The sequence below is a fragment of the Pimephales promelas genome, chromosome 11, assembly GCF_988280905.1.
Source record: "Pimephales promelas chromosome 11, fPimPro1.hap1.1, whole genome shotgun sequence".
Taxonomy (NCBI): Eukaryota; Metazoa; Chordata; class Actinopteri; order Cypriniformes; family Leuciscidae; genus Pimephales; species Pimephales promelas.
The window spans coordinates 35,512,903-35,528,153 of NC_142779.1; the positions used below are offsets into that span (position 1 = coordinate 35,512,903).

The window sequence follows — 15,251 nt, forward strand, 5'->3', positions numbered from 1 at the left end:
TTCAACCAGGTCTCTGTCTCAACTTCAGAAACTTGAAGAACTGGATGTAGGAAGCAATGAACTATATAATTTGGTAAGTGTTGAGATATTTACAACATGCTTTAAAATGACTATAGAATAGATAATAATAATAATGTCTTTGGCTACACATGGTTTAGATTATGTCAGCTGTCACGCCATCTCTGGATTATTGGGTTGAATATGATGGTCACATTTAATCCTACAGTCAAAAGAAAAAATAAAGTTTATTTTGCATGAAGACGTATATGAAACTTACACACACACAGTCATGTACAAAAGTTTGCATACACCTTTCTTGAATCTATGAAATCTTAATTATTCTAACAAAATAAAAGGGATTGGATAAAAATGCATGTATTTTTGTTTTGTTTATTACTGTCCCCACTAAGATATTTTACATAAAATATACATGCATAGTTCAAAAGACAAAATAAAATCAAAAATTATACAAATATGCAAAAGATGCTGTTAAACCAAAGAATTTGTGAGGATTTTAATTAGGATTAATCACTCCTAACATTCAAGTTTTTAATACATTTTTATATTGTAATAATTTCACATTTAATCACAAACTTAATCTAAAAACCACATAAAGACAATAGCCTATATTTTAAATATTTGTTTAATGGCATCTTTATTATGAAAGAAGGCCAATATCACTGGTCTTATTACAGCTAATGAAGTCTCTATGTAATAGATTTTTAGCCATTAATTATAGCCATTCATACAGTATAATTGAAAGCTATCAATGTGAAGATTTATTAGGCTTTAAAAAATATAACGACATTTAATTGAAGTGAACTAGAAAACAAAGTTCACATTGAGCAGTTGAGAGTCTACAGTCATTCAAAGTCATGTTACACTTCATAAATTACTTGGGAAAAGTACATTTTAATCTGCTCGTAATGCGGTCACCGACATTGTGAAAATATAAACACATTCATGAAAATTTATGTCAAAAGGACTTACGAACAGCTTAACAATTTATTCTGCTCGTGTTTCATGAATAAGGCCTTTTTAATTTCATGACATGAAAAATAAAAAATGTAATAAAGGAATGATGTGAAATACTACCAATGATGAACAAGTATTTTACATTTTATGTATTTATTAATTAAATATTAATTTATTATAAAAAATGTCTTTTATGTTTATATAAAATTGTATGTTTATATTATATTATTTATTAGACATACATGCATTATATATATATATATATTAGTATATATTAATTTATATTATATTATATATTATTATATATATAAATTAAAATAATATATATATATATATATATATATATTATTTTATTTTAATTAATTTATTATTATATTTTATAATATACTTTATTATATTTTATTTTATAGCTTATATATGTATATATTTAGAATATTTTCTTATTTGGAATAAAGGAATTATGTGAATTATATTTTATTTACTTTTTATTTACTAATTTATATATATATATATATATATATATATTGATTTTATTGGTTTTTTGGGGGTTTTTGCATTACAAGAACATGAATTTGGAGAAAATGTGCTTCAAGTCATATAAAACAATGATGCGCGTAGACAAATGCATTTGTAATAAACACTGAAATATTGCACTATTTTGATTTCATGGTGACCTATAAAAATGCTCCAAAAATATTTTTCTTCATGCTATATTTAAGCGATGTGAAAGATGTTTTGGCAGATCTCTTGAGATTCACACATTACTGTAATGATTTGGTTTCAGTAGCGTGACTGTGTTCTCAGGCTCCTGCACTGGAATGCATTTCCCGAATGTTTGGCGCTGACCTGCATTCTGGTGTGTGTGTGTGTTTGCTGGTGATGCTCATCTGAACTCAAACGTGTTGTCTTGCAGCCGGAGACGATAGGCTGTCTGGTCAGCCTGAAGGACCTGTGGCTGGACGGGAACCAGCTGTCTGAAATACCAGCGGTACAGTCTTCCTCAAACCTTCGTCATCTTCAAAAACTAGTTCTGTGAACTGCATGCTTATAATGAATTATAGCCCCCCATTTACACTTATTTATAAGTATTACTGTTCCCTAAATCTATTTATAAAGTCTCATTAAGACATTTAGTTACATTTATATTATTTTTCATAATTATTGATCATGCTTTTGTTTTTTCAATATGCATGCTCATAACCGACTAGAAAGTGTTACCAAAAGTTTGTTGCATTAATTTTTTCTGAACGTATGTCTGATGAAGAGGTATGTGCTCTGCTCCTTCATACACACTTGATTTGAGTTCTTCTCGATTCATCAAGAACAAGATACTCGACTTCCTCGGGATCCTAGATGCTTTTTTGTGTGCTTTGGGTTTGCATGTGTGTTTACGTGTGTGTGTTCTCTGCCTCAGGAGCTGGGTAGTTTGAGAAGCCTTACGTGTCTGGATGTATCTGAGAATAAGTTGGAGCATCTCCCGGATGAGATGGGGAACCTGCTCTGCCTCACGGATCTGCTGGTGTCCCAGAACCTCATCGACCTGCTGCCGGAGGGCATCGGTTAGCTCACACACACACACACACACACACACCTCAGCTCACACACACATCTCAGCTCAGCTCAGCTCACACACACACCTCAGCTTCCACACTCATCTACGCTTGCTCCAGTTCATACACACATCTGCAGTCACTCCAGATTCCATACATGTGTGATGATTGATTTTTTTAAGCAGTATTGTAATGTTTTCCCTTAGGAAAATTAAGACGGCTCTCGATTTTGAAAGCGGATCAGAACCGTTTGCTTCAGCTGCCGGAGAGCATCGGGAACTGTGAAAGCCTGACCGAACTGGTGCTGACGGACAACCAGCTGGTGGTGAGTTACGCTCCCGACCCCATCTCCTATACTCCTAGAATATTTTCATTGAATTTAATTTAATTGAGATATAAAGTCGCTATCTCGAGATATAAAGTCAGAATTGTGAGGAATAAATTCAGAATTGGGTGATATAAAGTCAGAGTTGTGAGATATAAAGTCAGAATTGTGAGATATAAAGTCGCTATCTCGAGTTATAAAGTCAGAATTGCGTGATATAAAGTCAGAGTTGTGAGATATAAAGTCAGAGTTGTGAGATATAAAGTCAGAGTTGTGAGATATAAAGTCAGAGTTGCGAGATATAAAGTCAGAATTGTGAGATATAAAGTCAGAATTGTGAGATATAAAGTCGCTATCTCGAGTTATAAAGTCAGAATTGCGTGATATAAAGTCAGAGTTGTGAGATATAAAGTCAGAGTTGTGAGATATAAAGTCAGAGTTGCGAGATATAAAGTCAGAATTGTGAGATATAAAGTCGCTATCTCGAGATATAAAGTCAGAGTTGTGAGATATAAAGTCAGAATTGCGAGATATAAAGTCACAATTGTGAGGAATAAAGTCGCTATCTTGAGTTTTAAAGTCAGAATTGTGAGATATAAAGTCGCTATCTCGAGATATAAAGTCAGAATTGCGAGATATAAAGTCAGAATTGCGAGATATAAAGTCAGAATTGCGAGATATAAAGTCAGAATTGCGAGATATAAAGTCAGAATTGCGAGATATAAAGTCGCTATCTCGAGATATAAAGTCAGAATTGTGAGTAATAAAGTTGCTATCTTGAGTTTTAAAGTCAGAATTGCGAGATATAAAGTCAGAATTGTCAGAAATAAAGTCGCAATTCTGTGGAAAAAAGTCGTCTTCTGCAATCTGAGCAGTTTACAAGGGAAGTAATAAAAAAAGTCAGTCAGATTAATGTGTTAAGTAATACTCCTTTAATATTTTAAATTTATTTTAATTTTTTTTTTTTTTACATTTTATATATATATGATCCTTTATATGTTTGGTCCCTATGAACGCTTGTTTCCATCACAGAACAAAAAATAGAATAGGGAATTTCCCTAGCGACTTTTTATGTCAGAGCTGAGTGATATAAAATGCATGTTATAAAGTCTTTTTTCCTTATAACTCGCAATTGTGAGATAAAAAGTCGCAATTATCATTTCAAATGTTTTATTCAGTGGTGGAAACAAGCGTCCACGGGTACCTTTTGGTCATTTGGTTTTCTACTGAAAAGGAAGTAAATAGAAACGAGAAACGTTTTTGTGAGGAAAATGTTAACGGGTAAAAATGAGTTAAAGCTTTAATATTTTCAGTGTTGGGTAAGTTACTACTAGTAAGTAATTATTACTAGCTTGTAATTACATCTTCAACAGGATAATTACATCTAAAAAGTATTGCATTACTTATTACTAAGTACTTTCTAAATCTCATATCATCAACCTCGACCAGTTGAACAATACAAGGATAGGCAAGGCAAGTTTATTTATATAGCACATTTCATACACAATGGCAATTCAAAGTGCTTTACATAGAAGAAATTAAAATAATCAAAATAAATCAGAATAATTAAAACAGTTTAGAATAAAAAATAAGAAATAATGAAAAATAAAAATTATGATAAAGATAAAATACAGTAAATTAAAACCATTTAGAATAAAATGAAGTGCAGAAACAGACATGAAACTGCTCTTTTAATTATTTCAAATAAAAAATTATTCTTTAACTGACCAAAGTATTAAAAGGGAGAAGTTTTCATTATTAGATGTTTAAGTAAGTTTGAATTTAAATCCATTATTGTTTTATAGATAATTATTCAACACGGTAGTCTATACAGTTTGTTACATGAGAAGTAACTGTAATTAAATGACAGAAAATTAAGAGTAATCCCTTAATTTACTTTGAGGGAAAGGTTTAATTCAATTACAGTACTTAATTACTTAACATTACATTATTACAAGCACAATCTGCCAATGGGGTAAGAAACATAATCATTTTTTGTTTGAATTAAGATTTTTCTTACGTCATTGATAGATAAGTTTGCCTTTTTAAGCAACAACTCGCTTAATTTTGATTTATTTACCCAGGAAACAAGACATAATATCTTATGATATTTCACTAATCTTGTAAATGCATCTTGATTTAAGAATTTTTATATATTTGGACTGGAAACAAGACAAAAATATTAATAAACTGACAGTACTTTCTCCCTGACAGTAGATGTGAAGTCATTTCTGAACGTCTGTGTGTTTTTGTCTCTCAGAATTTGCCAAGAAGTATTGGAAAACTGAAGAAACTGTCCAACTTCAACTGTGATAGGAATCGACTAACGTCTTTACCGAAAGAGGTATGAAAGAGGGAAACAGAGGCTTGATGGCAGCAAACTATCATGTGAAACGGTCACACTTCTCAGTTTGCCTACAGCAAATTCTGCTCTGATATCCTTGGAACGAGTTTCTCTTGCTGTTGCTTGTTCACTCATACACTATATATTTAGACTTCACTTTGCAAGCAGGTTCACAATGTTCACCAAATGTTTAACAGTATCAAGAATGGAAGTTTTGTATTGCAAACTGTTTGCTCATTACTTTTAACGTTTATAACAAGACTTTTTAAGTGAGTGGAATAAGAGTTTGTCTCAAGGTCGTCCTGCAGGTATTTCTGAGCTGAAATGCTGAAGTACTCCTACGTTGGGTTAAAATGTGCTTCTATTTAATGGCTACCTTCACTGAAGGACTTGAAGGCCTTGATGTTTTGTCCCAGTTTTTCTTTTTGTGTGTGTGTGTGTGTGACTTGAACAAGGCTCTTTTTTGTCATTTATACATGAATGACCAGAAACCTTTAATGTTATGGTGTTATAATTCATGCTTTTTTACATTTAGAAAATACTATTCATCTACTGTTTTAAATTTATTTTGATTGTCTGTGATGTCACAGTGCTGTAATATTTTATTTGTTAATAGGTTTGTGGTGGTTTATGATTAGATGGCATAATCTGCCCCTTTTTCAAAGTCTTGATATTGTTTTTGGGCTTTGCTAGAACAGGTTGATTAGCTATTCTCCATTGTTGCGGCTCCTCTCTTCCCAGTCTGTCAGTGATGCTCTGTTTAGTTCCTGTCTCTTTGAAGCCCCTCCTTCTGAAAAGCACACTGTGCTCTGATTGGTCGGCTGGAGCAGTGTGTTGTGATTGGTCAGTGAGCCCACACAGAAGTGTTTGAGAGTATTTTTGAACCGTGAGTGTTCGAAACCACAAGCAGGCGTCTATCAGCGGACCGGTCCTGCTTTCAAACACTCCCGGATAATTCTGTATAAAGCGCTCGGTGAAGAACGAGTTTAGGGAGTGGGAATTTGTCCTGTAAGTTTAGGTAGTGTGTCCTCTAAGTTGAGTTTAGTGAGTGTGTATATATATATATATATATATATATGCATACGTACATGCATACTATCGTTCAAAGGTTTTGGTTTGGTTTGATTTCTTTGTTTTTAAAGCAAGTATCTTCTCACCAAGGCTGCATTTATTTAATTTAAAAAAAAAAAAAAACAGATGTATAGTTGAATATTATTACAATTGAAATTTTTCTATTTTTATTGTACTTTCAAATGCAGTATTCATGTGATCAGATCAAAGCTGAATTCTTAGCATAATTACTAAAGTCTTCAGAATCACATGATCCTTCAGAATTCACTCTAATATGATGATTTGATTAAACATTTATTTAAGAATTATCAATATTGATTAATAACTAGGGATGCACGATAGAGCCCGTCTGATAAAGGATTTTGAAGGCCGATACCGATACAAATATTTTAGGGTTTTAAAATCCGATATTCCGATATATCGGCCGATATTTTATTTATTTATTATTATTTTTTTTTAAACCGGACATGATAGTCACAAATTTTGTCATGCTTATTTGAGTTAAGAGAACTGATGGGGATGTTCTTTTAATTGTTATTCAAGCAATGACCAACTCAACGAGTGTTACCAACAGGAACGGTGTAGAGCGCCCTCTGGTGGACAAACTATACAACTCCAACACTCATGACATGGTTCAAGCGTGTTTCGTCCGTTTTTATTTTATTTTTGAAATATTCATTTATCGGCCATTATAACTGCCGATACCGATAGTTTGGAAAATGCCTAATATCAGCCGATAACATCGGTCTGCTGATATATCGGTCTGGCTCTAATGCACGATATATCGGCCACATTATCGGTATCGACCGATATATGATCATTAGGGGCCAAGCACCGAAGGTGCGGAGGCACCTATTGTATCTGTGCCGGTTCTTATTATTATTATTATTATTATTATTATTATTCTTCTTCCGACTGGGCGTCTATGGCAGCCCATAGACCGGTTTGCGGGAAAGTTGTTTTGGTTTGACATTCTGATAGAGGACAGTCCCAACTTTAAATACACCAATTTTGGTGTCTCTAACTCATTCCCTCTAGCGCCACCAACTGTCCAAAGTTGCACTTTTATTATGCTAATAACTTTTGAACCGTAAGGCCTATCAACAAAATTCTTTTTTCCTCTTGTTCCTGAGCTCATGCCGATTCGATAGCACCCTATGACGTCATTTTCCGTCATAAAAAAATGGCCGCCATTTTGAATTTTCCAAAAAACCTACTTTTGCGAACTCGTCCTAGACGGTTTGTCCGATTTTCACCAAAATCGCACCGGATCATCTCCAGGCAGTGCTGACAAAAAGTTATGGAATTCAAGATGATTCGAAGAACCGTTTTCGATAAACGCGCAAACTAATTTTACGTAGCGCTTGCGAAAACAGACGTGAGGCTGTATCTCCGCAACGCTTCATCCTATTCAGACCAAACTTGGTACATGTCATCACAAGCATGATCTGAGGCTACATGCAGCGTTTCGGCGCAGCGCCACCTAGTGGTCCGGAGATATAAAAAATGGCTATTTTTGCTCATAACTTCTGAACGGTTTCTCCAAAAATCAAAAACTTGGTCTCGATAGATTCAGGGCGTCATGCCGAGTCGACCGATATCCAATTTTCCCAGATCGGCCATTTTGGCTGTCGGCCATTTTGAATTATGTGCGAAAATGCTGTATTTTTTGAACGCATGAACGAATTGTTACGAAACTCGGTATGGGTCATCAGTACGATGCCCTGAAGGAGCCTGAGAAGTTTCGAAACAGCGCCACCTATTGGTGAATTGTTTTATTCAAACGCTTATAACTTTGGGTGTGGTACACTTATTTTCACGGGAGTCATATTTTTGAGGTCCTGAATCGTTGCCGAGTCCAACGATACTAAACATGCTGGGTTTCGTGTTACGGTTGGTGTAGTGTAGCGATTTAGCGCGAAAAAAACACTTGGCGATATCTTCAAAACCACTGTTCCGATCGAGACGAAACCACCGCCAGAAACACGGAATCATAGCTTGTTAACTATATGCAAATGCCCAAATGCGAAAATATTGATAGTAAGGGGTAGTAAAATTCAAACAAAGTCATGTGTCAGTCATTTTTTATGTGTTTTTTCATATAAATGTTTATAACTCGGAAGTGAATTGAGATATTTGCACCAAAATTGACACACATATGTATGGGGTCACTCTGAGGACACATAAAAAAATTGTGGGACTGAGCCTCTTGGTGGCGCTATAATAGAACAAAACGTGAAATTCCCATTGACTTCAATAGAGTTTTGTGAAATAAAATGCTATACTAAACAAATGCATTGGTGTAATATTACAAAACTCAGTGTGTGCCATAAGCAGCATGCCCTGAAGGTACTCAAAAGATTTTGAGACAGCGCCACCTGTTGGTCAAAAGTTATAATTAATTTCTGAGAACGCTAATAACTTTTGAATAAATTTGCCTATTGCAATGAAACTGATCTTAATAGATTCCTTCGGTTATGCCGAAAACATAGATATCAGGTTTTCCATAATCAGACAAACGTCCTGTTCGCCATCTTTATTTCTTTGAAAAACCTTCTTTTTCGAACTCCTCCTAGACCGTTTGTTCGATTTTCACGAAAATTGAATAGTATCATCTCCAGACCGTGCCGACTAAAAGTTATGAATTGCACGATGATAGACAAAACCGTTTTTGTATACCACAGCATCAAAATTTAGGCATGCTGCCAAAATTACTATTTAGGCTTTATCTCTGCAATGCCTTCACATTTTGACACCAAACTTTGCATGTGTCATTGTCACCTCCCTCTGACCACATCACATCTATTTCGTAACTGCGCCACCTATTGTTCGAAAGTGATAACCCATTAAATCATCTTATAAGTTAATGTTTATGTGATTTTTTTAGCCATTTGCCCAAAGTTCTCTCAAAATGCCCTTAATTGCTCCTTGCTACAGTTGGTCTGCCACTCCTTGCCATTTTGGCATATGTTGCCGCTTCTTGCGCTTGGCCCCGGTAATGGCTGCTTGCAGCTATATTTTTTAATGTTATCGTTATCGGCCCAACAAGAACATTTAGCCGATATCTAAAAGCCGATAAATTATGTATTATTTCCTTCAGCTGAGGCACTTTAGATCCGCACCGTTCAACATGATGCTTTTAAATTGCTCGAAATACGATTGAAATCACTTTAAAAAAGGAAAATCCAGTTAAAGTGCAAAATATGCAACGCAAGTCTGTCATATCGGCTACACAACATTAAAATAAGAACATCATAATTGTGTTTGTATCTTGACTTTTAATGATGAGACTTTTTTTTATAATCAGGCTCTCAAAAATTGTCTAAAAATTTGGATTTAGATTTATCGGCCAAAATATCGGTTATCGGCTTTCAAACATAAAGAATTATCGGTTATCGGTATCGACCAAAATTGTCATATCGGTGCATCCTTATTAATAACAGTTATGTACAGTTTTTCCAGGATTATTTGATTAATCAAATAAATACAGCCTTGGCGAGACTTCTTTTAAAAACTTTACTTTTGAATAGCTGTGTGTGTGTGTGTGTGTAGGTAAATATGTGTAAAAATATTGGAGGAGACCTCTAAAACAAAATCAAAAGCCTTTAAAATTGCATAATATGGCCTCTTTAAGACTCTCTCAACTCTTTGTTTTGCCTCTTGCTTGGTGTGTGTGTTGACTCCAGTAAATCTCCCTCTGGTGTGTGAGCGTGTGTGTCACGAGTGCTTCGGTTTACTCATCCGATCGTGACCCTGCTGCTTTCGTTGGTGTAATGACGGGTAATCCTTACACCTCCTAACCAGCAAATCTAGTTTCAGGGCCTAATCCAGTTCATTGACACCACACCTCAGGTCAGTCAGTGTTATTAGCATACTGTTCTGGGGCAACATGCCATCACGTGTCACATGACTCCAGTCACATGACTTTGGCTGCTTGTACAAACTGTAGCACTGTGTGTTATTGTGGCATGTCTCGGGATGGACAAACATGGCTCTTTGTGTTGCTGTTCTGCCTCTTGCGTCTTCTCCAGCGGTCCTCGAGTGTCGTATGTTCTTGAGCCGCCCTCGTTTCTTATTCTGAAAGGGTTTCTCATGATGGATCTGAACGAGATTTGAGGAATGTTATTGTCTTGTTTAAACAATGGCTTTGTATGAATGAGGCAGCTTGTACTGTGAGAGCGTTTGCTCAGCTGTGACCTCTCTGACCTCACACAACGGTTCAGACACACAAGCCAGCAAAATGTCGTCGACTCATATTAATCAGATTCTCATTTGGAAATTATTTTTTTTCATTTCTTCAGAATTATTCCACAAATCAAGAGAAGGTCAACTCATTACACAAGGTTTATTTGAGCATAACTAGCTGGGCATTTTTGCAAATGAGTGCTTAATCGAGAATGTGATCAGAATTAAAATGTGATTAAAATATAAAGTGATTTAGTTATCTGGGATCAGTTTAATAACATTTCATTAGTTGTTATGTCTTTAAAGTAAAATGTTAATTCCAGCTATTGTTAAAATCCCCCTGTGGTGAAACTCAAGCTTGTAATGTTGTTTTTGTGTCTATATTGTGTTTTTAATATGCTGTAAGACACACCATGTGTACATTTCCTCCTTAAAACTGCAGTGAACCAAAGACAGTCTCAAAAACACGCTTTTAAAATTTTGGTGTTTCTGACGTCACAAACCACCTTGTAACCAATCAGATCAACGTGTGATTGTCAACCAGTGGATCTCTGAGTGAGTGAGTGGAGGCGGGGCTCATTTGCATATTCATAGAACCGCATAAACTATATGAGGCAAGGGTGTCGAGTTACATTCAAGATTTTTTAAGGCATGAATGCATTTTTCCTCCAAAAATATGCAATTTTGGTGATCAAAGATCAGTATTAAAGGGATGAAATGATTGACTACTGGGAGACTTTAATGATAAATGAGTGCTCATGTTAGCATAAAGGCCCGTTCACACCAAGGATGATGAAGATAACGTTTCAAAAGATCGTTCTGAATTTAAAAGAATAGACAATTCCACACCACAGCTTTAACAATAACGACACAGAGGAGTAATATCACTGGAATCACTTTCACAAGGATTTTTTCCAGCTGATGAACAATAAAACATTGACAGCCAATCAGAATCCATCCTACTTTAAAGAGCTCGAGCGTTTAAAGCTGATAAAGTCCTGATAAAGTTCCCTTGGCCTTTGGAATTAAAATATCCCCACATCATCACACACCTTCCACCACACCTAGAGATTGGCATGGTTTTACTTCAGTTAGCCTAACAGCTGGTTTGATTTGCATTGAAAGATGATCTTATGGAAAGTACCCCATGCCAATCTCTAGGTGTGGTGAAGGTGTGTGATGATGTGGGGATATTTTAATTCCAAAGGCCAAGGGAACTTTATCAGGATGCATATTATCCTGGATCCATGAAATAACTGGCTTTTAAAAATAAAAATCTGCCTGACTCTATGGGAATTTAACATAGGGGTGTCCTGACTTATGCACCCTGTATTTTAAGGATAAACATTTATTTATTTATGATACATTATTCATTCACAAAGAAAATTGGTGTCCTTAAAGGTTGGAGTTTTCCTCATTTTTCTGATTAAGCCATTAAGATCAATATCCAAAAGATGATTTTTTATTCCTCTTTTTAGGCAACTTTAGCATGGGTGCCAACATTTATTCACACCACTGTACCTCTGTTTTCACAGTCCATATACAACACGAGAATGCTGTTTTCAGATTTATCCACTTTGGAAAGCGTTCTCAAAAAGCTTTCATTCATTTTTCATTAATAAAAACGTCCCAGTGTGACAGAAGGCTAAAGCGGAGGGAAAAAGATATGAGTGTGTACAGTCTGTTCATTGTATTGGGGTCTCTACTGTCGGTCATTTTCCTGCTATTATTGTTCTTGATGTAACGCTGTGTTGTCTCGTGACGGGGTTTATCAGGCCCTTTGCTCATGTTGTGTTCTGCTATGTTTCAGATCGGTGGCTGTTGCAGTCTGAACGTCCTGTGTGTGAGAGAGAACCGGCTGACACGAATCCCTCCTGAGCTCTCGCAGGCCGCGGATCTGCACGTGCTCGACGTCTCGGGAAACAGGTTGGTCAGAACACACTCGTCTCATCGGGGGCTTGATGAAGACTGTCGATCCGTTAATTAATGCATTACACTGTTGACCCTTCCTTTACACCTTTACCAACCCATCACACACACCTGTCCCTAACCTTACCCGCATCACACCTCAGAAGCAGCAAACGTATTTTACAACACAACACGTACATCGTAATTATTTTTTGATGTAAGTAGTATTTAAAGCCACTTAATATAAAGTGGCACCAAAACTCAGATAACGGATGGTCACGCAGTCACAACGGACGTCAGCTGGACTGGGGTAAATGCTAAACATAAAGACGCAGTGGTGTATGACAAAATAAATAAATAAAATAGAAATAAATAAATAAATGCAGAAATATAGTGAAAATAAATACATTTTGGTATTATAAATAGCTATTTCTGTATTTTTACATATATAAATGCATAAATAAATACATGTATTTATACAGTTATTTATACATTTAGATATTTATTTATTTCTATATTTATTTATTTTTACATTTATTTATTTCTGTATTTCCACATTTATTTATTTATGTATTTCCACATTTATTTATTTATGTATTTCCACATTTATTTTTTTCTGTATTTCCACATTTCTACATTTATTTATTTCTGTATTTCCACATTTCTACATTTATTTATTTATTTATGTATTTCCACATTTCTACATTTATTTATTTATTTATTTATGTATTTCCACATTTCAACATTTATTTATTTCTATATTTCCACATTTCAACATTTATTTATTTCTGTATTTCCACATTTCTACATTTATTTATTTATTTATGTATTTCCACATTTCTACATTTATTTATTTATGTATTTCCACATTTCTACATTTATTTATTTCTATATTTCCACATTTCTACATTTATTTATTCCTGTATTTCCACATTTCTGCATTTATTTATTTCTGTATTTCCACATTTCTACATTTATTTATTTCTATATTTCCACATTTCTACATTTATTTATTTCTGTATTTCCACATTTCTACATTTATTTATTCCTGTATTTCCACATTTCTACATTTATTTATTCATGTATTTCCACATTTCTGCATTTATTTATTTCTGTATTTCCACATTTCTACATTTATTTATTTCTATATTTCCACATTTCTACATTTATTTATTTCTGTATTTCCACATTTCTACATTTATTTATTCCTGTATTTCCACATTTCTGCATTTATTTATTTCTGTATTTCCACATTTCTACATTTATTTATTCCTGTATTTCCACATTTCTGCATTTATTTATTTCTGTATTTCCACATTTCTACATTTATTTATTCCTGTATTTCCACATTTCTACATTTATTTATTCCTGTATTTCCACATTTCTACATTTATTTATTTCTGTTTTTCCACATTTCTACATTTATTTATTTCTATATTTCCACATTTCTACATTTATTTATTTCTGTATTTCCATATTTCTACATTTATTTATTTCTGTATTTCCACATTTCTACATTTATTTATTCCTGTATTTCCACATTTCTACATTTATTTATTTCTGTATTTCCACATTTCTACATTTATTTATTCCTGTATTTCCACATTTCTGCATTTATTTATTTCTGTATTTCCACATTTCTACATTTATTTATTTCTATATTTCCACATTTCTACATTTATTTATTTCTGTATTTCCACATTTCTACATTTATTTATTCCTGTATTTCCACATTTCTACATTTATTTATTTCTGTATTTCCACATTTCTACATTTATTTATTCCTGTATTTCCACATTTCTGCATTTATTTATTTCTGTATTTCCACATTTCTACATTTATTTATTTCTGTATTTCCACATTTCTACATTTATTTATTCCTGTATTTCCACATTTCTGCATTTATTTATTTCTGTATTTCCACATCTCCACATTTATTTTTTCCCTGCACCTGTATGATAATTGAGTGGGGAGTGAGTTAATAAATAAATAAATGTATAAATGTAAATAATGTAACATAAATAAATACATATATAAATGCGCAAATAAATAAATAAATAAATAAATACATGTAAAAAACAGAAATAGTCATTTATATTACAAAAAATGTATTTATTTTCACTATATTAATTGCATTTATTTATTTATTTATTTATTTATTTCTACTTTTATTTATTTATTTTTCCTTTTGTCATTTTAGTCCTTCATAAAATCCAGTCTAGTGAATCTAAATTAGTAACTAGTCGCATAAAACATTTGCAAATAAAGCAGTGTTTGCATCCCACGTGTTCAAGAATAAAAAATCTTCACTTCCTGGGAAATTGGTGCACAATATCAGTAATAAAAAATGGAGTGCCTTTTTTCTCAGTTTAGGCCAACGTTTACAAAAAAAACTTTTTTTCAACACAAATTTTTTACTTGATTTCAGTCAATATTGCATGCTGACCGTTACTGTATCATTGAATGACCTTGGTGTCGGTGTGAGTTCTGATAGTTTGCAGCATTAGAGAAGCAGAAGCGTGTTTTGTGAATGATATTCTGTGTGTGTGTGTGTGTGTGTGTGTGTGAAGGCTGCTCTACCTGCCCTTGACGCTCACGACTCTCCGGCTCAAAGCGCTCTGGCTGTCGGAGAACCAGTCGAAGCCCCTGCTCACCTTCCAGACGGATGTGGACCCCGAGTCCGGAGAGAAGGTCCTGACCTGCGTCCTCTTGCCTCAGCAGCCGTGCGAGCCGGACCACACAGGTACAGCCCTGACGTGACGTGTGTCTCCACATGTGCAATAATGTGCAGAAAGGCTCACTTTGAGTCCTGAAGTGTCTCTAGTCTCTCCCTGTGAAGCGCTGTACAGATACAGCGTTATCAAAATGGTTCCAGGTCACATGGATACACAGA

General features: G+C 34.3%; 1 protein-coding gene across 1 annotated transcript in view; it reads left to right on the top strand.

The window, feature by feature from the left end:
• lrrc1 (leucine rich repeat containing 1) overlaps nucleotides 1-15,251 on the top strand; it is a 59,517-nt gene that overhangs the window by 36,766 nt on the left and 7,500 nt on the right. The window contains exons 6-12 of the mRNA XM_039690643.2: nucleotides 10-73; nucleotides 1,889-1,963; nucleotides 2,390-2,534; nucleotides 2,732-2,850; nucleotides 5,111-5,194; nucleotides 12,261-12,376; nucleotides 14,929-15,101. Coding sequence (XP_039546577.2) covers nucleotides 10-73; nucleotides 1,889-1,963; nucleotides 2,390-2,534; nucleotides 2,732-2,850; nucleotides 5,111-5,194; nucleotides 12,261-12,376; nucleotides 14,929-15,101 — 776 coding nt within the window. The remainder of the gene's footprint in view (nucleotides 1-9; nucleotides 74-1,888; nucleotides 1,964-2,389; nucleotides 2,535-2,731; nucleotides 2,851-5,110; nucleotides 5,195-12,260; nucleotides 12,377-14,928; nucleotides 15,102-15,251) is intronic.